At 46.6% G+C, this 26,776-nt stretch overlaps 1 protein-coding gene across 2 annotated transcripts in view; it reads left to right on the top strand.

Annotated features, from left to right (window-relative positions):
- Positions 1–5,131: 5,131 nt before the first annotated feature.
- The window catches only part of MCMBP (minichromosome maintenance complex binding protein), a 208,545-nt gene continuing 186,900 nt past the window's right edge, over positions 5,132–26,776 (top strand). The window contains exon 1 of one of the 2 annotated variants that reach the window (XM_086948988.1): positions 5,132–5,280. In XM_086948988.1, coding sequence (XP_086805114.1) covers positions 5,223–5,280 — 58 coding nt within the window. In that variant the 5' untranslated portion in view covers positions 5,132–5,222. The remainder of the gene's footprint in view (positions 5,281–26,776) is intronic. The other variant, XM_086948987.1, reaches the window with a different exon arrangement.

The raw sequence follows: 26,776 nt of genomic DNA, 5'->3' as shown, positions 1-26,776 counted from the left end.
CAGACATACAATACATATTCCGATGGTGTTGGAATACACTCAGTGTGTTAAAATACCCCTCACACACCAAAAGGGCCCTTGGTGTCATGCTTCATCATCGGGGTCTTCCCGCCCCCGCTGCGGGACGGGGCAGTGCTGCGACAAGCGGCTACGCCGGAGCACCTTTTAATTGTGAGTACTATGTGAGTGATAATGGAGTGAGTGTCAGTGAGGTCAGAAGTGATGAACAGTGAAATTAAAGTTAAAAAATACCTGGCCTGGTGTTTAGAAAAAATTATTTAATAGGCACTGGCTGGTATCGTTAAAAGGGGTGAGGCGGAGTGCAAGATCGGGTTACTAGTCTTGCTCTCCTGTGTGGGTCAACATGTTTCGGGGCGACATGCCCCTTCGTCAGGACCGGGATGTATAGATCCCCCTGTCACTCACTAATGCGCTCCCACAGATAGAGAGTGTTGTGTTTGATCAATGTGTATAAATAATTTAAATACACGTGAAAGAAGCTCGGTCAGTAATACTGATGATGTAAGCTTATTGAATGATGAGACAATGCCCCATGAGCCAAGCTGGGCGAAGGGTATAGAGGGTCCAATCAACCCCCACACCTCAGTGCTTCCTCCTTCGTCAGTGGCTTCCGTGGTAACCACTGACGAAGGAGGAAGCACTGAGGTGTGGGGGTTGATTGGACCCTCTATACCCTTCGCCCAGCTTGGCTCATGGGGCATTGTCTCATCATTCAATAAGCTTACATCATCAGTATTACTGACCGAGCTTCTTTCACGTGTATTTAAATTATTTATACACATTGATCAAACACAACACTCTCTATCTGTGGGAGCGCATTAGTGAGTGACAGGGGGATCTATACATCCCGGTCCTGACGAAGGGGCATGTCGCCCCGAAACATGTTGACCCACACAGGAGAGCAAGACTAGTAACCCGATCTTGCACTCCGCCTCACCCCTTTTAACGATACCAGCCAGTGCCTATTAAATAATTTTTTCTAAACACCAGGCCAGGTATTTTTTAACTTTAATTTCACTGTTCATCACTTCTGACCTCACTGACACTCACTCCATTATCACTCACATAGTACTCACAATTAAAAGGTGCTCCGGCGTAGCCGCTTGTCGCAGCACTGCCCCGTCCCGCAGCGGGGGCGGGAAGACCCCGATGATGAAGCATGACACCAAGGGCCCTTTTGGTGTGTGAGGGGTATTTTAACACACTGAGTGTATTCCAACACCATCGGAATATGTATTGTATGTCTGTTTCAGGTGGTCTTTGTTGATTATTTAGACGTTCATAAGAGGAGGATTAGCCCACCGCGGTGCCTTGTTGCACCACCTCTTCACTCCCTTTGTTGATATTTTTGGTCACTCGAGGTGAGTACCTTGACCAGCGGTTTGTGGTCTGTCTGTAGACGAAATCTCGTACCCCACAGGAACTGTCTGAACTTCTCCATGGCCCATACCGCCGACAGCATTTCCTTCTCAATCACACTGAACTTTTGTTCTGTGGGAGATAACACTCCTGATGCGAAGCTGAGAATCTCCACAGTCCCATTTTCCCTTTCTTGCGCGAGGACTGTTCCCAGCCCCTTCTCGCTGGCATCCGTGGTCAGTATGGTCTGTCCCTGAGGATCATGTCCATGCAACGGCACCGCTTGGCTTATGTCTCTCTTCAACTCTTCGAATTCTCTTTGTGCTTCTTCATCCCAATGGAACACTGTCTTGTCCCTTATGAGCTGTCTGAATTGATGTGTCTTTGTGGCAAAGTGCTGAACGAACTTGCTATAATATTCGGCCATCCCCAGGAAGGATCTCACCTCCTCTTTGCTGACGGGAGCTCTGGCATCGCAGATAGCTTTCACGTTCTCTCTCTTAAGGGTTATCCCTTGTCCTCCTATCTCATGTCCGAGGTAGGTGACGGATGACATGCCCAGCCGACAATTATCCCATTCAGCAGTCAGGCCCTTCTCTTGTAGCACGCTCAGCACTTTGTTCAGTTTCCTGTCGTGGTCCTCTCGGTCCATCCCCATCACTAAGATGTTGTCTTGAAAATATTGGATGCCTTCCACATCCTTGAACAGGCGGTGCATTAGATTTTGGAATACCGCTGCGGCCGATGCCAGCCCAAAAAGCATTCTGCGGAACTGATAGCCTCCGAAGGGTGTTATAAAGGACGAGAATTTCCGGCTTGATGGGTGCAGGTCTATCTGATGATAGTCGGACGCAAGGTCAATGGTGGAGAACCACTTTACTCCCCTCGTTCTGGATAGCATTTCTTCTATTCGGGGCAACGGGAATTTCTCCACTATCAGGCACTTGTTAAGCTCTCGAAGGTCGACACACAGACGCACCTTGCCGTTGGGTTTTCCTGCCACAACTAAGGGTGACAGCCACTCCGAGCTGTCTATGGGTTCAATTATTCCTTGCTCTTCCAATCTGTGTAATTCCTGCTGCACGGCTTCCTTCACCGCTATGGGTACATTCCGGACCTTGAGGGACACTGGATGGGAGTTTTCTTTGAGAAGGATTTTGTGCGTGAATTTCTCCAGTTTGCCAACCTTTCCACCGAACACTTTCGGGAAGCCTTTTTTTTCTTTCTCCGGGTCTGGCCAGCACTCGAAGTCCGTCAGCAGCACTTGCACATCACCTCCCGGGTCCAGTTTTATCCCTAGGTCTCCTTGGTCCATCCACCCCAACACCGAGGGGCCCTTCTCTGCCACGTACAGTTTGCACTCCGCTGTTTTTTCCCTGAATTCAAACTTCAGGGTCCTGTAGCCTACCATGGGGATCGGATTGCTCGTGTCCGACACCAGCCGTATGTCTGGTGGTTCCAATTTGGGTCCTAGGCTGGGCTGGAACTCTTCTTCTCACACTGATCTTTGGACTAGGGTGTACGGGGATCCTGAGTCTATCGCAATCCTGATCTTCACTCCCCCTATCAGCATGTCAGCTCGCGGTTTACTAGAGCGCTTGTTTTCTTTTCCCAACACTTGTTCCTCAATGCACAACACTAGATCCTCTTCATCCAGTTCCTCTTCTTCTCCTCCTGGTTGGTCTTGTGCTATGTACTTCACTACCGACCTCTTCCCTTTCCTGCGACATCCTTTCTCGTAGTGTCCTATTAGGCCACAGAACATGCATTTCGCCCGGAATGCCGGGCAGCGTTTGTCTTGAGCCGCGTGGGTTGCACTTCCGCACCTGTAGCTCGTGGTTTTGCTATCCACGGACTGTTTCCCCACGTGTCCTGGCTTTCCTACCCATCTGTTGGTTCCTTTATTGTCTCCGGGCGTTGTTCTATTTCTTCCTGAGTGCTCTGCATCATCCACTCTGTTTACCATGGCTCTCTGGGTGTTCTCCCTTTTCGCTGCATCGGCACATCGTTTCGACAGCTCCGCCTTCTTTACTATTGCTATAACTTCTTTCAGCGTCGCTTCTCCGTGTGCCCACAGCTTATCCTGTATTTTCTTGCTGGTGGTGTGCATAACGATTTGGTCCTTTATGAAATCCTCTTGAAGTGCCCTGTACTTGCATGTAATGGCCAATCTTCTCAATGCTGCGACGTAGTCGTCTATGGATTCTCCCGCTTCTTGCTTTCTCTGCTGGAAGTTGAAACGATCAATGGAGACACATACCGCTGGACGGTAGTGATTGTACAGGTCCTCTAAGGCGTGCTTGAAAACGTCGTCGTCCGCTGCTGGTCTGGTCATGGGCACTAGATTTGTGAACACTCTTATCCCCTCCGGGCCTAGGTTATGTAAGAGTATCCTTCTCCTCCTCGCGCTGGTAAAGGCTTCCCCAGTTTCATCCTCCAAGGCTTCGAGATAATTTTTGAAGTATTCCCTCCAGTCTTCCCACTTCATCTGGGGTGTGCCTGGCTTGGGTAGGAACGGAATCGGCGCGGTGAGCGACGATGCTTGGGCGCTCATTCTGGCCTGTTCTTCCGGTTCCCCTCCTTGGCTTCTAGGGCTGCCTGGCGCGCTTGCTTTCCCGCATTGTGCCGTGTTGGGTTGGGGTTCTCCTTCTCCCCCTTCTCTGCGGTCTCCCCGTTCCGCCAGGGCCTCTGTGGGGGTAGTGACTCCAGCCTACCGTGCTCCTCCTCCTTGGTCGCCTTGGTTTCTGGCTCTGGTGCACGTGGTGGGAACTTCCCGCTTCTTGTGCCTCTGCCACGCTCCACTTGCGATCTTACTGACACTGTACTTCTACTCCCCCTTTCAGCTAACTTGTGCAGTGCGGCATTCCTAGGTTCCTGCTGCTCCTCCGTGTATTTAGTTCTCTTTTTTTTCTTTCTTTGTGGGGAATCCCACTCCTCGTCGCCACTGTGAAGTTGTGAGTATTCACCTCTATAAATGAGGAGACAGACGCTGTAGGTCGCAGGAAATCTATTTATTCAAATCTATTGCACATCGCAAGAAGAGCGCCGAGCACCTTACTATCTTCGCGTTCCGGTCGCTCACACATGCGCACATCGCGTCTCCCGCATGCGCACCTCCTTTGCTCTCACGTCCTTGCGTGTCGCATCATACGCAACTGCAAGGACTAGAGCGTAACACTACATCAGGACGAATTAAAATATGCTTTGGTCTTTCAAAACCTGTTTTCTCAATCATTATACAAATGCATTAATTGTGATGGTATAATTAAGGATTATCGGTTTAAACCTGTACAATTTGATCACGAGAATGGCAAAGCTAAATAATATACCTCAAGAAACAATTGATGTTTGTTCATTAATATTGTGTAAGAATATGTTTAGGCTGTGCAGCTGTTTTCATATCATCAAGGACACTGAGTTGTTTCTGGATTTCGTATGACTATGAATTATAGGCATTGTGGTCCTGGCGTGCATTTTATAAACTAATTTGATATGGCCTGTCAAATGTCACATATGACACATTAATGCGAACGTAATTTATTTCAGCATTCCCACAAACAAAAGTTTTAGTTTGTATACTTTTCATGGTTTTGTAGCTGGCTCTGTCTTCGAGTAAATACATGTAATCCTTTCATTGGGAGCAAAGCACTTTAAAAATACAATTGTAAAGCAATACTCTTCCAAGATGGCAGCGCACGGAGTCCATGTGGTCCGTCTTCTGTGATCATGCTCTTATGTCTTCTCTGTCTATGCTGCGCGGGGTCGGAGGTGATGCTAGTGACGTCTGTTTCCCGCCAGCAGCCTGAGCTCGGAGAGTGGCCGTCCTGCCTGCTCTGTATACCATGCCTGTTGCCGGGGACTGGCTCAGCGCACCGCTGAGCTTGGTGCAAGGGCTCTTTGGTGAGTGTGGGAGGTTAGCAGGATCCTTCGGGAGGGTCGTAGCGTACAGAACCCTGGCCAGGGAACATCGCGGGTCTGAAAAGGTACACTTTGCACGAGGAACAGTTACTAGGAACTTAAACTGGACAAGAGAGCGCAGAACGGATTGTATGAATGCGCTGGGAAACTTTGAGAGCCTTCAGCGCCAGTTCGCCTGGGGAAGAAATGGGCTGGTGTACCGGGAGGAAGCGGCCAGAAGTTTGAGCAGGGTTTGTGCAAGTTTCAAGTGCTTGCGTAACGGGCATGTTGCATAGTCTTGTGTACGGGGCACAATGGCAAGGATAGCTAGGCTCTTTGGGGGCGACGGGACGGGGGCCTGATTATGGTAATATCTGGATGTGTGTTACATAGGAGGGTGCGGTACGTGGAGGAGGAACACATGGTAGGTAGGAGGAAGACAGGTCCGATGTCTACATGAGCCTAGTACAGATGAGAGCGATATAGGAAGAGGTTTCAAGTAATGACAGCTTAGCAACTACTAATGTATATTATATTTTTTCATGATACTTTCTGATGCTGGCCTTAGCTCACTTAGAGGGAGCGAAGATGTATCCATGTTTACGATTCTTTTCATACTCGTGTGACTTTTTTGTGGCTTCCCTCTAATCACTTGTGTTAATTTTCAACGAAAGTGGTAAACGATTCCTTCTCTAATTACCCATACATGCTTCATTTTCTGTGTACTCGTTCTTCTCTCGAATATCGGTTCGTAATTTCCGATTTTCTGTAGTTTACGGTACAGAGTAAAGCCTCTAGATTATTTTGAAAATTTCCAGATCGTATCATTATCAACTTGTGTCCCTGGTTTTCCTCAATGGGGAAAAATGCATCCCGTCCTAGATGCCACTCTTGCACAGTGCATGGCATAAATCGGCTTAGGAGGAGGCACACCTACTGGTTTTCATGTCAAGTGTTTTATAGTAATCCACAACGTTTCTACAAATTCTATAAGTGTGTCTTGTTATGGGCTTGCAGTAACTTTCCTTCAGTATCTTCCCGATAAGAAAAATGCCCACAAAGGTTACTGCATACCATGCTCCTTAACTGTATTTGAAAAACTTGTACCGTGCTGCAGCAAGCAGAATATTCTAGTATCAGCTTTTAGGTCTTCACATAGTTCTGTACAAGCATTCACTAGGTATGCACATAAAGATCCATTCTGCACCTCACTTGCGCATATGTTTCTAGAAGGTCTCGTACAGACTAGTGCGTAATCTTCTTTTCCACTGCGGACAGGTGCACATTGAAGCATATTAGTGCTATATGCACTCTTGTGTTCCTCTGTAGAACTTGACAGGAACTACGTGATATGTGGGGGAGGTAGGGTGTGGTTCTGGGAAGTATGACGTAATATGCAGTATGTGAATGAATGTTGGAGAATAAAGATATGCTCAACCGCAGTTCCTGTGTGTGGCGTAATCTATTTGCATGCTCCTGGACTGGGGAAGACGCTACAGCTGGTGACGAAGGTTCGATTACGTGCCTGTGGAAAACAAGACTGCTTTCCATGAAAGTTAGCAGCGGTATGGCAAACTGCTTGCGTCTGCTGCCCAGAATCGAAGCAAAGCAGTCTGTGACTGGCATGGGGAGTCAAAGCCCTGCTCCAGCCCATACACAGCCGCAGAAACAATGGAAGACCTTGCAAAGGAGTGTATTCAAAATGCCTGCCAATCCTGCTGGTGAAGCATTTGGGCAGAGACGCTGCGCCACGAAAATAGAGCAACTATTTAACGAAGCAAGAAAATAACCGTAACACCAACTAGTTACAAGAAGCAGAGCATACTCTCATTTAGGGGCGATTGAGCCATACTGCAAAACATGCTTCTGCGTGCGACTGACGGTTGCAGAGGGTGTCGGAGTCACCCTGCTCAAGAAATTAGTTGAATGACTTGTCCTAATATCGGAAGAAAGGAGCACAAAATACAATGCAGGCGTGTTCTTAAAGCCACCACCGCCATTCAACACATCCAAGAAACAGAACATTAGTGCCAGGTGGACTGCATAGATTGAAACATTTGATAACTTCATAGATGCTCTAGAAGAGGAAGATCAGAAAATCCTCAAATATTTGAAAAAGCTTGCAGGTGATGAAGTAGTAGTAGTAGTAACTGAGCTTATAAAGCGCCTGGTTACACTTAGCAGTGTGTCCCTGCGCTGTACCGCTGAGAACCCATCCTGGCCTGTTCCTGTGAGGCGCCCACTCCTGGGCATCCCAAGGTGAAGCCAGGCATCCTTAGCGATTAGGGTCGGTGTGGAGATTAAGAAAGCTATTGCCCAGAGTTGCAAAGTGGGACCCATGATTAGAGTAGGTACCGTGGCGAGAATTATCGGGTCCGCAGACATTGAGCCCAAGACCCTGCCGCGACGGGAATTGAACCCTGGTCCCGGGTCAGATATCTGCATCAGGGTCTGCCGCTCTAACCAGTGAGCCACACTTATCCACAGTGCTAAAGAAAGTTGCACAGACTGATGCAACATTATACCAAAAGGTGAAAGAAGCGCTGGAAGCCAAGTTCAAAATAATGTTGATTTGTGAAAGGTAAATCTTCAGCAAAGCACAACACATTAGTGAAACAATGGATGATTTTGTTGAAAGACTTGACGCAATTATTAAACATTGCAAGTACTGTGACTTTACCACTGAAGAAGCCATGCACCTCAGAGTCATTGATAGCTGCCTTCCAGATTCCTTTAGAAGGCACATGTTGAGAGGGAAGCTCAGTCCAGAAAAAAGGCTGATGGCTGCATGTGCAAAGGAGCGAGCAGAACAATAAGCTGCTGATATGGAAGCAGGGACAATGCACAGTGAATCAGTGCCAACCATAAAAAAGCACAAAACTGAAGCACAAAACTGATGCATCGATGTCGTTGAAGAAAACCCCGATGTGGAATTTCGTTTCCCCAATAAGGCAAATGACCAGCCCTAGGACAAATCTTTAAGTGTTCTAGGAAAGAGAACCAATTTGTGACTGTGTGTCAAGTTAACCCCTTCGATGCTGGTGACGGAACCATTCTGTCATCAGACACGGTTGAGCTGTGCTGATGACGGAATGGTTCCGTCATGACCACACCCATTATCATTAGGCCCCAGCACAGGGGAAAAATAATAATAGCAGCGATGAGGTTAAGGGAAAATCAAGTGTCACGACGGAAAGAAAAGTTGGACTCCAGAGTGTACCAGAAGTACTCGCCACGCCCACATAATCAAAAGGCAACATCAGCCACACCAAGTAGAAGCCAAGCAAAAATAGGTTGTCAGGTTCTTCGTACAGAGGTTCTTCAACATCGCCATTGAGTACGATTGAAGAAGATGGGTGTGTGATGATGATGTGCACATGTGGGGTTAGCTGATTGTGAAGACCGAAATAAAAAAACTCCACAAACAAAGAGCTGAACTTCTTTTGGACTCTGTCCCAGAATTACTTTGAAGGTAATCTGTCACACCATAATCTTCATAATTGACATTGGGGCGTTGGATTAAATATCATGTCAGTGAAAAAGTTCAACAGCCTCTCGCCTTTGCCAAGCCTCACTCTGTCGGACCCAAAAGTATATACCTGGGCAGCTTCGAAACCATTACAGAGCCAAGGGTCATTTACAGCGGCAATACAACACAAAACAGCGTCGGTACAAGCCACCATTCATGTTCTGCAAGGAACCTTGTCTAGTGCATGTTTGCTCAGTTTTGCCACATCAGCTGATATGGGGTTAATATCCATTAACTACAAACTCTGTGCTCAGACTGAGGTTACGACAACCCAATTCCTGTTGTCGTTTAATGATTTGGTAAAGCTCAAGAAGATAAAAGTGCAGCTTCATATCAACTAAGACGTTCGTCCGGGTTGCTCAGCAGCACCGTAAATTTGCTTTTCACCTGCAAGAAGCTGTAGAAAAAGGTCTGGCAACACTTTTGAAACATGACATCATTGAATGTTCCATGGGCTCCACGTGTTGGGTTTCGCCCATAGTAGTATTACAAAAAAGGTCAGTAAAGGAGCGGTGCACATTTGTGTTTATGTGCCAGCCAAATAGAGCCATTGAAAGAGAGTCACCCTGGTCCCCATCTAGCAGACATAATCATGCAACTGAACAGGACTAAAGTTCTTTCCCATATTGACCTAAACAGGGGTACCCGACTTAGAAGAGAACTACAGATATATTACCACTTTCTTCACTCATGTTGGTTGTTCACATCCAAGAGACTGAGTTTTAGTGTATCTTCGGCTGCTGACCTATTTCAGGATGTTATCCACCGTGTAATCCAACCTGCTACACATGCTTTTAATTACATTAACGACATACCGGTCTTTGGGAGAACCCAGACAGACCCTCCAGGATATCGCGATTTCGCGGTTTGCCGCGAAATCGGCACTTTTGTAGAAATCACAGCATTTGTACAAAAGATAACGCATGCCGCTATATCCTGGGGGATCTGCCAGAGCGATTAGCAAGCGAGATAATGCATGTGTTTCTCTTCACCTGTCTCGTTTCTCACCTGATAGGTTATCTTCTACCAGCCCTGGGGGCTCATTGGCTGGTGACGGCTCTGACGGGGTGTTGTCTCACTTCCAAGCGGGGGTGCCGTGAACCAGTATGCGCCTGTATGTTACCTAGTTCTTATTGGTCACAAAGTTCGAGGAAGTGAAAGGTCAAAGGCTATTGGCCAGAAAAACTTAAAGCTGAAAGTACTGAAAAACCGGAGGTGGGTTTGGGGCACGAAAAGACGGCTGAAAATCTTTGTTCATATTCCCGCAGCACAGTCTGAGACAGACAGATGCTGCAGTTTTGTGAAAGAAAGGTTGCATTTAATGGTGGAAAACACAGGGGCTACAAACAACAAATTCAGAAAAAAGCCTCCCTTCCTTAAACACCTGAACGCCCTCCCACTCCCACGCTTAGGCTTCAGAGCCCCTCACCCCTCCTGCTCCAACAAACCCTCAGACCTCAGTCTCCATTTGAACTTTCTCGGACCTCGTGGTCCCTCATTCAACCTCACTGATCAATTTCCCACTCAACCCCAGTGCTTAATTTGCGAAAAAATATGTGCAGAGGCGCTCGTCAGTAGGCTACTCCAGTTTGCACCCACATTGCCCTCCCAGGCAGGACTAACACAATTACTAACACTCCTTCAATTGTGACAATTCAGTCTATTCCAGACCGCCACTAGGGTGACCAACTGGCATGGGTGCAAATTCAGGACAGTGAGTGCAAAAATTCAGGATAAAGGGTCAAAATTCAGGATGAAAATTCGGGACAAAAGGTACGTTTTGCATACACATCAGAGGAAGTCGCGCAATAGTGCATAAGTAAATAGACAACCCGCACAAGTGAAAATAAGTTTATATTAGGTTGATAGAACCTTGCACTCACTGCGTCTGTTGTGTATGAGAGTGTGTCACACCTACTGCCTGTAATGCTGTTTTGCTGCCCTGGGCAGCTGACGGGCAGTCTTTTGCTTTTCGAGGGAAACAAAGTGTCTACATTGTAAATAAACCAAAAATACATAGCTTCATGTTGTTAAATAACTAAAAAAACTAAAATATCTGTGTTTGTTGTCGGAAAAATGGCCAAATAAAATGCCGCCAAATTGCCACTAAATTTCCATTTTTGTGCCGCTAAATTTGCTAATCCATGCCGCTATATCCTGGGGGGTCTGAAAGAACACGACAAAGACCTCACTCCAGTGTGCCAAGTACTTGCTGATGCAGGTCTCACTTTGAATGCAAGAAATGTGAATTTCACAAATCCAAACATAATTTATTCAGGCACATATTCTGTGATGGGGGAATGATGCCAGATCCAGACAGGGCTCAAGCACTGTCACTCATGTGCCCCCACCCCCTCCCAGATTTTACCATGCTTAATCCTTTCTAGATATGGCTAGTTATTGCTCAAGATACATTTGCAATTTTGCCAAAGTGCCCTATTGAGAGACTTGACAAAGAGTAATGTTCCTTTTCAGTGGTCTCCTGAATGTGATCAGAGTTTCAAAGAACTAAAACATGCAACTGAAATGCTCTACTTCATCCTCACGCTATACACTGAATTAATGATAGTTACAAGCCCAGTGGGACTGGGGGCAACCCTTGCGCAACACTCGCCATTTGAATGCTCAGAGACACATTGTGGCCTATGGCAGTCAAAGCCTGTCTGAAGTAGAACCTGCCTACTCTCAGCTGGAGAGGAAAGTCTGGCTGTGGTGTGGACCGGCAAACATTTTCATGTATTTATCTATGGAAAACTATTTAATGTCCTCACGGACCACCAGATATTACTCACTGTTTGGAAACCCACAGGGTAAGATGCCCCTTGCATCGAAAGGAGGGGGTTGAGGCTGCAAGACCATGACTATGAGATTGTACACAAGCCTGGAAAGGATCAGAACCCAGCAGATTACTTTTCGAGAGCTCCTAGTTCGACATCCAGATTGGCTGAAGAATATTTCAATTATATTGTAAGGTCCAGCACACCAGTAGCGCCTGTCTGTGTACCAAATCATTGCTGCCAGCAACAGAGACAGAAACATGACTGTTGTCCAAGAACTCATTGAGACAAAGTCATAGATGCGAAGCACACCGCCTCTTGCCAATGATGCTGAATTCCAAACGTTCAAAACACACAGGATGAGTTTGCGGTCACACAAGTAGACCTAATACTGAGAGGCTCGAGAATCGTCATGCCGAAAAGCCTAAGACAACGGATCATCACAGTTTTCCTCTTTGGACCATTAGAAGATGGACAGCATCTCATGGTAGTCATAGTCAAATATTCTCGTTTTCCTTTGGTGGAGCCACTGTTCTCAACTACTCTTGGGAATGTTATAGAAAGGCTTGATGAAATCTATGCAACTTGGGTTATACCTGAGATCATCTAATCTAATCTAATTATGGTCCATCTTTCAACAGCAAATAGTTTCTTGTGTGTCTCAACGTCTACCACCAAAAGAGTATGCCCGTCTGGCCCCAAGCCAATAGTGTAGTTCAAAGATTTATGGGCACCCTCAAGAGGGTAATTTAACGAACATCCATGGAACTAATCGAGCTTGAGCCAAGCCATTGTCTATACCCTCCAGGCCTATCTATCAACTCTGCTCCACCACTGGTGGGAGAAGAGCTACCTTGTTCTTTGGGAGAGCCATCAGAGGAAATCTACCTCAATGGACATCAGATTGATCAGTGAATTCTGGCAAACTTTGTGACACCGATCCCTCTCATAAGAGAAAAATGAAAGCTTATGCTGATCAGCGACGCCACACCCAGGAAATTGTCAGTGACAAAGGAGATTGGGTACTGGTAAACCAGGGACAGAAACGAACGACTGACTCACCTTTTGCCACTGATCCTTTTACAGGTGGTGGCATGCAAGGGACACATGGTGACGGCACATTGTCTTGGAAAGTCCATCACTTGGGGACACCTCACACTTTAATCACAAACCTCAACACTCGCCAGCTCCTGAAACTGTGTATGAGGCAATCACGCATGCAGGTCCTGCCCTCAAGCCTGTGCCTTTGCTTCCGTTGCCTAACGGGTAAACCTCCATCACAAGCGCAAGTTTCTCGACAATTGATTGAGGGAATGTGATTTCAAATGAAGCCTACCACTCTTTATTTAACAAAGTGGGAGATGTACATTGTGGTCGGGCCCTCCTAACTCCCCCCCCCCCCCCCCCCCCCCTTTTCTAGGTTATGGTCAGTTCCTTTACCTTAAGGAAAGGGTAGTCCAAAGCTTTTTAGTGATGCAGTTAAGGCTTTCTTTATTGTCCAGGTATATAAGGGATTGTCTCAGGTAGTCTCTGTGAGTCCACGAAACAAAATGAACCAATGAAGATGAATCCGGGTTCTTAATGCGAAGATCCAACAAAGGGGTCTCTTCTTTTCCTTCTGTCCTCCTCCCAAATGGTTGGGCGTACCCAGAACAAAAAAACCCAAGAAAAGGGGTTTAGGATGGGGCCTTGAAAACATATAGAAATGAGGGAGGGGTAGTGTACCTTCACCAAGTCCCTAACGTGTTGTGCCTAGGTGGGGGAAACGTTTGGTGACCCCTGACCCGCTCCCACAACTCCCGTAATATCCCCTGACATGCAGGCTGCACTTGCCTGCTACCACGATCCCCCTGGGCCGTGGCTGTGGGAGACTCAGACTCCTCTTGGTTACAGAGGTTCGTAGTCCGGAGCGCGTTGCTCCTCGATCTGTTTCTGGTCCTCGCCTCCTGTCCGCTCGGCGCTGGCTCTCCGTCGATCCTCGGCTCCTCCGGTACACCTGTAGGATACTCCAACTCTCCGTAGTCCGCTTCCCCTCCTCCCGAACGCGAATGCCATCTTTGCTCCTCCTCGTCCTCTTTATCCGTCGCCTTCCCTGTATTGCTGTCTGCCTCTCGACCGCTAACCGGACTTCCGGTTGCATCCTCCGTGGCGGCCATCTTTGGTTGGTAGGATACTTGATTGGAGGGTTCGAAACCCTCACATTGCCTCCCCCTTGGGAATGGACGAGCTGGCCATTCCAGAACCGGAAATCTGGATAAATAGTCCACATTGGTTTGTAGCTTCTCTGGAACGTGTATGGCTTCAAAGGTGAAAGGCTGCAATGCAAGGAACCAGCGTAAAACTTTTGGGTTAGAGTCTTTATGTAGAGAAAACCAAGTCAGGGGGGCATGATCTGTTAACACTAAAAAGGAGTATCTTAAAAGATAATATTGCAGCACTTCCATGGCCCATTTTAGTGCTAAGCACTCCTTTTCAATGGTTGCATAATTGGTTTCCCTTGGGAACAGCTTCCTACTTAGATATCAAACAGGGCGTAAGTCCCCTGAGTTGTCTGGTTGGGATAATAAAGCACCCAGGCCTCTTCCGGATGCATCTGTCTGTAGCACAAATGTTTTTTTTGAAGTCAGGGCAGGTAAGCACTGTAGACGTACAAAGAATGGCTTTCAGCTTTTGGGAACTGTCTTCTTGGGGAGCTGACCAGGGAAGATGCTTTCCTGTGTGTTTTTCTTGTGAGCAAGTCAGAAAGGGGACTAGCGAGCTCAGAGAAGTGTGGTATGAACCTTCTATAATAGCCCACTAAGCCAAGGAAGGACCGTATGTCTGTCTTGCACATGGGTCGGGGAATTCTAGTGATGGCTTCTATTTTTGTCCCCCGCGCTTTTATGCAACCGTCACTGATGGTGTAACCTAGATACTCTATACTGTCGGTTCCAAAAGTGGTCTTTTTAGGGTTAAGAGTGAGCCCTGCTTGTCTTAGGGATTGGAGTACAGCTTCTAGGTTTACAAGGTGTGTTTCCCAATCGGGGCTATGTACCACAATGTTGTCCAAATAAGCAACAGCAAATTTATGATCAGTGTGAGTATTCTGACCATTAATCGCAGAAAAGTCGCAGGAGCCCCATGTAGTCCAAAGGGTAGGACTTTGAACTGGTATAGACCTGTTGGTGTAGAGAAGGCTGTCTTTTCTTTGGCAGAGGAGGATAAGGGGATCTGCCAATAGCCTTTTGTTAGGTCTGTTGTGGTCATTACTCTGGCTTCCCCTAAACGCTCAATCAATTCGTCCACCCTTGGCATCGGATAGGCATCAAATTTCGACACCGCATATACCTGGCAGAAGTCTATGCAAAATCTGATGCTGCCGTCTGGTTTTGGGACGAGTACGATTGTAGATGACCAGGCGCTGTTAGAGGGTTCGATTATATCAGCCTTTAACATGGACTGTATCTCTTGGTTCACTGCTTCCCTCCTGGCTTCAGGGATGCGATAGGGTTTCAGTTTTACGGGATGTTCAGTCTTGTGTGAATGTCATGCTCAACTAATGTAGTTCTTCCCGGATCAGCAGATACTACATCTGTATACTTCCCACATAGAGAGAGCATTTGATGTCTTTGCTCGGGTGTTACTCTGGGTCCTAAATGCACTTGGTTCTCTTCTTTACTATCCTTGGGTATAAAGGACACTTCAACAGGTCCGTTTGTCGTGATGTGGTGGATGGAAGCCCCTCCCCTTGAAGCACTTGTGAGGGGCTCTTCCCAGGCTTTTAATGGATTTACGTGGTATATTTGCCCCTCGCTCTTTTTGTGGGGTACATCTACTCTGTACGTGACATGTGTCACTTTGTCCAGTATTTTGTACGGACCTTGCCAGGTGGCCAGGAGTTTTTTCTCAGTACTGGGTAAAAGTATAAGTACTTTGTCAACTATTTGGAATTCTCGAAGACTAGCTTGGCGGTCATAAAGGCGTTTCTGCCTGTCTTGAGCCCCCTCCATGTTAACCCGTACCTCTTCCCATAGGGAGTACCCGGTTTCCTTCAGGTTCGCTGAGTATTGTAACAAGGGTTGACCCTCCTCTTCCTCTTCGGTCCATTTTTTCCACTGCCATGTCCAGAAGGGTTCTGGGCTGTCTCCTAAATAGGAGCTCAAAAGGGGAGAACCCTGTTGATTTCTGTTCGTGTGGTCTGATAGCGAACAAGACTAGGGGTAATTTCCTATCCCAATCTCTCCCTGCTTTGTCTATGCTTTTCCACAATATGGTTTTAGTGGTGCGGTTATATCGTTCTACTAAGCCATCGGTTTGAGGATGGTATACCGATGTGCGTATTTGTTTCACTTTGAGGATGTTACAAACCTGTTTCATAAGGCGGGACATAAAGGGGGTGCCCTGATAAGTTAGCAACTCCTGAGGAAACCCTACTCTACTGCTGAGGTAGTGGTGGACGACTAAGGTATAGCTTCGGGATATCTGGTAGCATAGTCAACCAAAACGAGAATAAATTGGTGACCTCTAGCAGAGGGAATGAGAGGCCCTACCAGATCCATTCCAACCCTTTTAAAGGGCACATCAATGATGGGAAGGGGTTGCTGGGGTGCTTTAGGGACAGCAGGGGTATTAATGAGCTGACAGCGAGGACATGTGGAGCGATTTCTTGCTACCTCTTGATATATCCCTGGCCAATAAAATCTAGGCAGCAAGTATTTAAGAGTGTGTTCTTTACTGTAATGTCCACCCCGTTTGGCTATGAGCTAGTGACAATACTTGCTCCCTATAAGACCGTGGGACTAGTAGCTGTTCTTTTCTTTTATCACCTTCATGAGAAACCCAATATAAAAGGCCCTTCTTTATACAAAAGAAGGGGCCTGCCTTATCCGGTTGATCTTCCTGGACCTGGTTCCAAGCGTGTTGGAGCGTGGTGTCGTCTTTTTGAGCGGTACGGAAGCTCATTCCTGGCTCCTGTGATGGGTCTGAGGAAGTGAAGATACTAGTGGGTAAGACTGGTTTTCCTTGGGCATACCTGGCTTTATCGCATCTTTTCTCACTGCGCGTTTTCGGTGGCTTACTGAGAGGTGCTATCTCTTCCTCAAAGAAAGGGGCACTGTTCAACCATAGAGTCGTGAGAGAAGGGCTGGTGTACGCCTGTAAATACTCATGGAACCAGGGAAGGTCCGTCCCCAATAGGACTGTCTCCGGAAGGTTTGGTACCACCCCCACTTTCCTGAGCTGGGATTCTCAGTCTATGTCCAGTAGGACTTCAGCAAGGGGATATAGTTTATCGCATGAACACAGGTGACTTGTATACATTCTTATGTAACTAGTTGGGATTCTCTTATTAATGAGTGATCAACTACAGTTTGATGACATCCTGTATCTAGGACGGCTATTACGGGTCTCCCATTCACTTACATTGGTTTTTTATACCTTTCTGGTGGATTCCCTGTTACTAATACTCTCCCTCAAGTATACCCTACTTCCATAGGCTCCTGTGGGGGAAGACGGGAGGGACAGTTGCGAGCTATAAGTCCCCATTCTGCACAGTGGAAACACTGAGGTCCGGGTAGGGCAGAAGATGGTGCTGTTGGTTGGGGTTGGGGTCGTGGGTGGCTTTGTCCCTTCAGTTCTACTGGGATCAACCTCGGTCTTATTGGGGTCCGTGGGGATCCAACCTGAGGTTTATGGGATGGGGCCTTAAAGTCAGGAGAACGGTGATAGGCACAGGCTAAATCTACTACGAGGGCAACCGTTCGGTTAGGGTGTTGTTTTATCCAAGCTCTAGTGTTGAATGGTAACGCCTCTAGATACTGTTCTAGGTACACCTTCTCTGTGAGCTCATCTACAGAGGATATCGTAGGCTGTAGCCAACGGTTGCCTAAGTCCCGGATTTTATAATATAAGGCCCTGGGATTGTCCCCTGTTGTCCATTTCTCCTTTCTGATCACAGCCTAATCTTTCTAGGATAGCCTTTTTTATGTCAGTGTAGGCGGTAACCCCTGCTGGGTTAGCAGCCTGTAATTCGCCTGATAACAAAGGCGCAATGTATTGTCCCCATCTTTCCGGAGGCCATGTGGCGGTGGAGGCAACTCTCTCAAAATTCACAAAATAGTTCAGGTCGTCCCCTGCCTGAAATTTCTGCAACACTGAACCAGGCACATTGGGATGGACACAGCACTTGAAATGGTGTCCGTCAGGCGTAATACTGCAGTATCTTGTTGGTTGGTCGCCATAAGAGCTGCTTGATCTTTTAGGGCAGTCTGTAAATTTCCCTCTCCTTTTGTGCCTGTTTAGTCTGTTTCCGCACCTACTAACTGTAGGTGCTGCTGGCCTTCGGTCAATTGGGTAATAATGGCTTCCATGGTGGGGTCCTGTTGTTACCTGACTTTAATCCCACTTCTGACACCACTGTTGTCGGGGCTCTCCTAACTCCCCTCCCCCCCCCCCTTTCTAGGTTACGGTCAGCTCCTTGACCTTAAGGATAGTCCAAAGCTTTTAAGTGATGCAGTTAAGGCTTTTTTTATTGTCTAGGTATATAAGGGATTGTCTCAGGTAGTCTCTGTGAGTCCACAAAACAAAATGAACCAATGTAGATGAATCGGGGTTCTTCTGAATGCGAAGATCCAACAAAGGGGTCTCTTCTTTTCCTTCTGTCCTCCTCCCAAATGGTTGGGCGTACCCAGAACAAAAAACACAAGAAAAGGGTTTTAGGCTGGGGCCTTGAAAACATATAGAAATGAGGGAGGGGTAGTGTACCTTCACCAAGTCCCAAACGTGTTGTGCCTAGGTGGGGGAAACGTTTGGTGACTTTTGGTGACCCCTGACCCGCTCCCACAACCCCCGTAATATCCCCTGACATGCAGGCTGCACTTGCCTGCTACCACGACCCCCCTGGGCCTACCACTATGGTAGACTCCGACTCCTCTTGGTTACAGAGGTTCATAGTCCCGAGCGCGTTGCTCCTCGAGCTGTTTCTGGTCCTCCCCTCCGGTCCGGCGTCCTGTCTGCTCTGCGCTGGCACTGTCGATCCTCGGCTCCTCCGGTACACCTGTAGGTTCCTCCAACTCTCTGTAGTCAGCTTCCTCTCCTCCCAAACGCGAATGCCATCTCTGCTCTTGCTCCTCCTCGTCCTCTTTAACCGTTGTATCCCCTGTGTTGCCGTCTGCCTCTCGACCGCAAACCGGACTTCCGGTCGCATCCTCCTTGGCGGCTATCTTGGGTTGGTCGGAAACTCGATCGGAGGGTTCGAAACCCTCACAACATATTGATGTTATAGTCACTAGGGCCCTTGTGGTTCTGGGCGTACCTTGAACAGGAACTACGTGATATGGTGGGAGGTGTTAGGGTGTGGGTCTGGGAAGTATGATGTAATGTGCACTATATGAATACATGTTGGAGAATAAAGATATGCTCAACCGCAATTCCTGAGTGGCGTAATCTATTTGCATGCTCCAGGGCTGGCAAAGACACTATACACATCCTCTCTGGCAGAATATCTAGTGCCTACACTGTTCCACACTTACTTTGATGTGGGTGGTAGATCCTATGGTGATGAGGCAACTATTCTAGGATGTAGCGGAGTAATTGATGAGGCAACAACATCCACATAGATACCAGACACCTCCGCCCAGTCCAGCTCCTACTTGCACACATCCTATGCAATTACAGAACCGGATCCGATGGCTGGGTCTTCGTTCCAAGCTTTGGCAGCGAGGGAGAATTAGCTCTGCACATAAGTCACCTTCTCAGTCCTTGAATTTCAGAAGAAACTCAAGGCATTGCTCCCCACCTAGACTCTGCCCAAGCTGCTTCTGCTTTTCAGTGCAGGGATACCCTCCCGGGTGAGTTGTGCTCCCTAAAAATATGAGTGAGCAGTGTAGGGCATCTTTTCCTATGTTGCTCTTGCTACTCCCAAGTATCTGGCTTTACCTGTTAACAGTGACTGGGAAATGCATGGGATAGGCCATTGAGTCAGATATCGGAGGGTGCAAATACTCTACTGCTTTCTGATTCTTTGTGTCCTGTTACTGCCCGATTGGATAGTTCTCTTTTATTGGTGATTCGCCATGTGTCACCTGCTTACCACCTATGTTAAAGACCTTGACCGGTAGGGTAATTCTTTCCAGTTTCAGCTCCTCCCGAGGTTATGCTGTATGACACGGAAAACCTCATGAAAAATGCCGGCTAAGTGTTAGCTCCCGACTTCTGCAGCCCTTTGTATTCCTTCTGGTCCAGTCCTTTTTATGGTCGAAAAGTAATTAGTTATTCTGCAGTTAAATTAGATTAAGAGCTGTATATTTATTAAGCATCACAAAGGTAAGAAATGTGTTACCCAGGGACTCCTTGGCTGATGCCCAAAGGAGGAGCTCTTGCAAACACAGCATCATCTCGGCTATCTTTATAGACTGTATAGGTATAGTGGGAATGATCTATGAAAATAAGAGTTTACCGTAGTGGGACTTGGGTTTATCTGTTGCTTTTGCATGCAAATGAGGCCACATTTCTCTGTTTCTTGAACCCATCCTTTTTAAGCTCGGCAACTTGCTTCTTTTCTCACTCATTCGTACAAGTCCATCCCTGTATCGTTCGAAGGTATTATTGCATCAGTTTATCTTTGCAGCTGAAAGGCTGCTTACTTTAACTTTTCTTTCCTCACAACTCCCTTCTCTTGTTTTATTTTAACACATCTCTAAACAACTTTGAACCTACATATCCATCAAAGCTATTATTTTACTTTCTACTGACAACTTACATTTCCACATACAAATTCATACATATATTTTCATGTTTAGTTATGATTGTGATGAGCCCTTATTGGGACTGTCGCAACAGCTCTTTGAGGCCATTAATAATCAAACACATAAACACCCATGATAACAAGCATGGCAAGAATATAACCATTTCATATTCCAAACCAGTTACCAATCCATTATCAGAGGCCCCTCAGATCATTTCCAGTGTTGCTTTTATGTGGTTGTTTTAATTTGGAATGAATGTGAACTTCAAAGTGTCCAGCACATAATCCCAGCTCTCCCTTTCCTCTAGAGCACTGACTCCTATTTTTGATACAAGCACAAAGTCCACCACCATCAGGTTTTGATAAGTGGCAGTTCATTTAGCCATCAATATAACAGTTACTTCTCCAAAGCATCAGCCATAAAGTTGTGTATGTCTTTCATATGTGCTATTTTGCACTTCTAGAAATGAGAAGTCTGCCATATAACTTATCTTGGAAATAGTATAACAAAGAACTTGGACACTTCAGCTTTCTCTACTTTATTCATTAGAATTGTGATCGGAACATTCATATGTCTTTTTTGGGACGGAAACGTCCTCAACATGTTAACAGATGTGCCCAACTGCACTGATGTCTGGATCCCTAATGCTGAATTGTGTGTCATAGGCAAACCCGGATCATGTGTGTGTGAACCATGACATAGGCCTGTCTCACTGTTTGTGATCTTGTTGGACTTGGAGAGTTTCCCAAAGCACTTTCCTTGTGGTGGTGGAAGGCTACTGCCTTCACCAAGGTTTAAGCAGCACAAGTGTGGCGGTTGCAGCATACAGTGTAGTGATCAGTAGAAATGAACAGGTCCTTTTTAACCTTTAAAGATTTCCACTGCTGTGGATCGATATTAAATACTGCACAGCGCTGAAGTGCTGTATCTGTGTGTACCTGAGAAGTGTGTAATACATGGATAATGCAGTGCTGAGGAGTGTGTGCTTAGTTTATGCATGTGCTGGAGGTGCATGTCCCTGTGAGTGATACTGAACCAGAAGGATGTCGTGCTGTGCAGTGCATGCAGGATAACTGCATGTGCTGGGTGTATGTGTACATGTGAGTGGTACACTACATGAAGGATGGTGTGTGCATGTGCTGGGTGTATGTGTGCCTATGAGTGGTACAGTGCATGCAGGATACAGTCTTGGGCAGTGTGTGTGTGTTAAATGGAAGTGCTGGATGTATGTTTGTCTGAGTGGGTACAGTATGTGAAGGATACAAGACTATGCTGTGCATGTATGCTTTATAGATGCACTCAGTTTATGTGTGCCTTTGGATGGTACAATCGATGGAAGGCCCTTGATCCATTTAGAAAGAACCAGACCTGCACAGTGAAACATGAAGAGGAGGTAAAGAGATCACTCCCAGACAGACTTGTATTGTGCTGCATTCCTGTAAGCTGGATGGGACATACACTGAGGAGGGGAGGACCAGGCCTCCCTTGTCCACTTCAAAGGGTGCTCTTTGATACAGAGTGAGGTCACAAGGCAGGGGCCTAGGCACATCCCAGGAAGGAGAATGGGATAATAAGAGCATCATAAAGTGCAGGGCTGGGAGTCCTGGGCTAACCTTTTAAGAAAACACAAGGAGATGATGGACGGTGTGCTGAAACTTTTCAGACACTCACCCCCAGTCACAGATCTGGGTTGCATCCATCATCGTTCTTTAGCTCACTTCACCACCCCAGTTCAGACACAGGTATATGCAAATCAGTCTTGACCCTGTGCCTCATGGGAACAGTCAAGCCCGACCTGCCAAGCCATGTCTTCTCTGGAACGGAAACCAGCATCCTGGGACCGGTTTCGGGCTAACAGCCCTCATGAGCCAGGCTTGCTTGAATCCATTGGCAAAGGGAGCAAGGGACCCACGTCTAGGCATACCCTGCCAACTTAGGGCAAACATGCTTTATATCTGTCTGTCTGTCTCCCCAACATAATACTTCAAAGACTCAGACCCTAAATCAGACCCCAAAAATTGTCATCTGCCAAGCAGTCCGATGGGCGATGTGAGGAGGGTAAGATCTGGAATACTTCTGCCTGTGACTGAGAGCCAAGTCCTGCTAGTCTCCATGCTGGGTGGGGGGGGGGATCTCATATGGAATATCAGGCCACCTGCCCTGGAGCACCAGCGCCTGCTTGCCAAGTCCAGTGTAGTGCCCTGTTAACAGGACTCCTTGTGTGAGGAGACAGCTGCTTCACCGATCTGGTCGTTGCCCCTGTGCAGGACTGGATTTGTGACCCTCCTTATGCCTGGAGAGGGCCGCCATGAAGATGGCAGTCTGAAAGAGTGCCGTGTGGTAAGAGCAGAAGCCTTGTGTGGTAATTTTGGAAGTGACCCCCTTATAATGTGGTAGAATGCACAGCTAATTTCAACAAATTTCACAGCTCAAAGGCCAAATGATGGCATGCAACCCTGGAGCGTGCTCCGTCCGTGTGTGTAAATAAATGTCGAACGTTGGATCCTCGTCCGGTCCCAAACCAGGATGCATAGCCTAATTTAGAATGTCAATGAATGCGATCAAAGTCTCAATCCAGTTTCAACGTGTTTTCCATTTAACTGTGTTAGCTTTAGAGGCACATGGTTTGATTTAAATGAACCATTTGGCACAATTAAAAAATAGTTGACACATCTGCTTGCATGAATGGAATATTCACTAACCGATAGAATCGCGGTCTGACTGACCGCTGCAGGTACTTTGTGCTTGTTAGTTGGAGGTGTATTTCTGCTAGTAGGATTTTTGTTATTGGTTTGTTACACACCACAGAGTTCACTGAGCAGGCACGTTTCAAGTATGTTTTTGGTTTCATAACTTGTGGCATTTACCATGTTTGTTTTATCGTCCCTTCCTTTTTGTCACTTAATGCACTTTGTTTCCATCGCACTTTTGCCACGTTATTTTGAAATACTATTATTTTACTTCACTAGTTGGCACATTATTTTTCAGATGTGTTTGGTGAAGGGTTTATTTTGTAAGCATCAGACAGTGACATGTTATGTATGTTGCAGCTATTGTGGTTACAATGGCATGTTGTATCATGCACCAGGTTCTGCTGGTTTTTATTGCAATTTTTTAGGTCTCTCTGAGTCCACGCGCATGCCTTGCTCGGGAAAGACTTTAATAGGTGAATTTTCAAAGTGCTTCTGGCTGGTTACAAGCCAGCCTTCAGCGCCATTTGTCTTTCCTCTCGCTTGCTCCCTGCCTCCGCCCCTCCCCCGCCGTCACTTAGGCCACAATTACATAGCTAGCTATCTCCATAATTCAAAGCCCTGTTTACCTACTAATTATTAATCTTTTGTTTAGGGCTAAAAGACCTAAGTACATTATCATACCAGTATACTACATTTACCCCTAAAATATCAGTAACCATTCGTATTTAAGCATGAATCCTGGTGCAGTCACAATTTATTTTTAAGCAAGACAGTACCAATACCGATAATTACAATTTACACATGAGTTTGACGTTTTGTATTGGGCGAAATTCGGCCTTAACGTCTAGGGGAAATTAGAACACCTAGAAGCGTGTAGCGCCTTTTGAACTGGATTTACTATAATTAAATTGTACTTAGAGGATTGCAGAGTTTAGTCTACCAAATTAACTTCTTATTCCCATGCAGTGCTTGGTGAATTATTGTACTTGGGACAATGGTTTTCCAACTTCTAAGCATTTATTGTATCAGTGTTGTGCCGTGTGGCATAAAACATGTACGTTTATGAATGTTACCCAAATAATGCACTGTTATGGCTGATTACGTGGGAAAAATAGTGTGTCTAATCTGTATCTGTTTGTCTAGGAGACAAATGTGATTATATGGCCCCAGGAAGCAGTGAGTCTAATCTTGCATTGTATGCACTAGTCTCATATACATTTAATTGGGATTCAAAACAGACACTAGTTATTGCTGCTTGTTCAGAGATTAATACGGACCGTATACGGATTTAAAACAATTGCCAACTAGGCAAGTTAGATTGTGCCTATGGGGATTTTTGTGTTTGAAGGTAAGGCACTTGTGCGTCATATTTGCCAGACCGAGTGATGCAATATCAATGCCTTTCCTAATTCCAGCTGATTAACTGGGAAAGAAACTGCTTACTTGAGCAATGCATGCACAGGATTGAGTAAACCTATTTACGTGCGAACCGCCAGCCTTCAGCGCCGTCTCTTTCCTCTTGCTTGCTCCCTGCCTCCACCGCTCCCCCCGCCTTCGCGCTTACAAGCGTTGGGGATTCTCCCAGTGGGTGCATCTCCGTCAGGCAATATCACGCCCACCTTAAATTTCTCTTCCGTTGCTGCCTCTTTATGATTTTGAAAAGGGGGTTGTGATGGACAGAGTATCTGAATTAAGCAGAACACTCCAACCCAGTCCAAAGATCAGGGCTTGATCCATCACCGTTTTTTAGCTCACTGCACCATCCCAGCTCAGAACCTGGCTACATGCAAATTAGTCTGTCCCTGGCCCAGTGCATCATGGGAACAGGACAGACTGTGATGGATCTCACGGCCATCGAAGTCCGTCTGAGGCTGCCTAACTGCAAACACACCAGTCTCATTGTATTTTCCTGGGTTGTCTCTCGTTTTATGGTTCCCTGTATCCTTGGGCGGGGTCGACTTCCGCAGTCCTCGGACGGATTTCTAAGGTAGTAGTACAAATCTCTACATGAAGTGCATCCTGCTATAGACTCTCCTCTCCCCAGGTGTTCTCTCCTTCACCGTTCGGCCCGCGTCATGTAACCAGGGGGTAGTGCCCCACTCACCGCCACCAAAACCCCTCTCAACATGGATGTGGAACTTCGATCCTGCTCCAATACAGATCTATCCCATAAAACCAGATTATATTTTATTTAGCGCACTGCACCTCACACATAGCATATAACGGCACTAATGCACATGTAAAGGTAAACTACTGGTTTAATCGGTTACAAATACGCAATTGAGTCTTGTCACCATTAGGGAAACATATTTTTACTTACAACTGTCTGTGCTCTCCCTGGCTGGTGATAAGATCATATAACTAGGCGACACTCCGCTATGGCCGCCGCTGTCTCTTCATATGTGAAACTGAGACAGCCAGCAGCCAATATTCCTGGAAGTGCATGTTACCATGATGACAGTGGATGCTCATAGATGTATGTTTGTGCGTCCATGTGTGTGGGTGTGATTCTGTGTTCCCTCCTATGTGCCCTCGTGTGTCTGTGTGGGTGGGCCTCTGTGCCAGCGTGTGGATGTCTGCTTGTGTATGTGTTCAGGTATGTGCATGGGAATGTATGTGTACTTGTGCGAGTACCTGCATGGTAGGCTGCAGGGCGCGCTATTTAATGTAAATACGGTAAGCTAGGCTCTGTCTGGAAGGGGGGCGGTGGTGTCCCTAATTTTTGTTTTATAAATCTTTTTATTATTTTAAACAAGAAAAAGGGAACAGACATATCCGGTGCCATACACACATATGTTGATAATAGGGTGAACAGGATTGACAGCAGGACAAACCTGGAGCAACAGAAGAATCCCTGAGAGGCCAACAGTAATAAATACGGAATAAGACTTGCAACCTTACAATCAATAGACAATTTAAAAGCAGACCCTCAGGACCCTCCCACCCATAAAATCAAAACGGCAGAAGAATCATGGCAACCAGACACTGGAATTCGAAAAACAAAATCTGGATATTTCGACAATATTGCTAGTATAGGAAAAACTGAAAAGGAGATTATAAAAAAGGGAAACCATATTAGCGATAACAGAAAGAAAACAAAAAACCCCACCCTGCACCCCTGCAACAGCTATCGCCTAACCCCCACTAGCAGTGTGCCTGTCGCCCCATCTAACTAAATTCTAAAAGTAGAAAAGAGAAACTGCGGGGGAGGGCATTTCCATATAAGCTCCTGGTCCCCTTTCCCCCTGCCAGAGACAAGCGCCCCCTATGATGAAAGGTCAATAATATCTATAATCAACAAAAGTGAAATTAGGGGGAGCCATGATGCACCGCCCAACCTCCCGCGAGACCAACAGCCACGAAATCTACAACCATTAGGGCCGTAATACCAACTACAGGCGATCACTCTCAGCCTGGCCCTTCCGAACCATTATGTGAACTCCTCCCATTACTTCAGCAGGAGAACCAAAGTGAGAAAAGAGTCTGAATAAATGCAGTATAATACAATTCAAAGTCAGCAGGTTGCCAAAAACTTCAGCAGCACAGGAACACTCCTTCATGGACGGATAGTCCCAGTGTAGTTTTCTCCAAGATCGGAAAGTCACCAAAGAGGGAAAGGATGGAACAGAAGTCCAAGGACAATCACCCACAAGATTCTCCAGGAAGGGAACGCAAATCGATTCTCTCAAAGTCAGCGATGATGGTAGGCATGCCAATATGTTCAAAACACTGGGTTCAGGATTTTCCAGGAGACCAACCAAGGGCTGCTGCTCCTCT

Source organism: Lissotriton vulgaris, unplaced genomic scaffold (genome assembly GCF_964263255.1).
Source record: "Lissotriton vulgaris unplaced genomic scaffold, aLisVul1.2 SCAFFOLD_750, whole genome shotgun sequence".
In the NCBI taxonomy this organism is placed as follows: domain Eukaryota; kingdom Metazoa; phylum Chordata; class Amphibia; order Caudata; family Salamandridae; genus Lissotriton; species Lissotriton vulgaris.
This window is presented reverse-complemented; position numbering and strand designations above follow the sequence as displayed.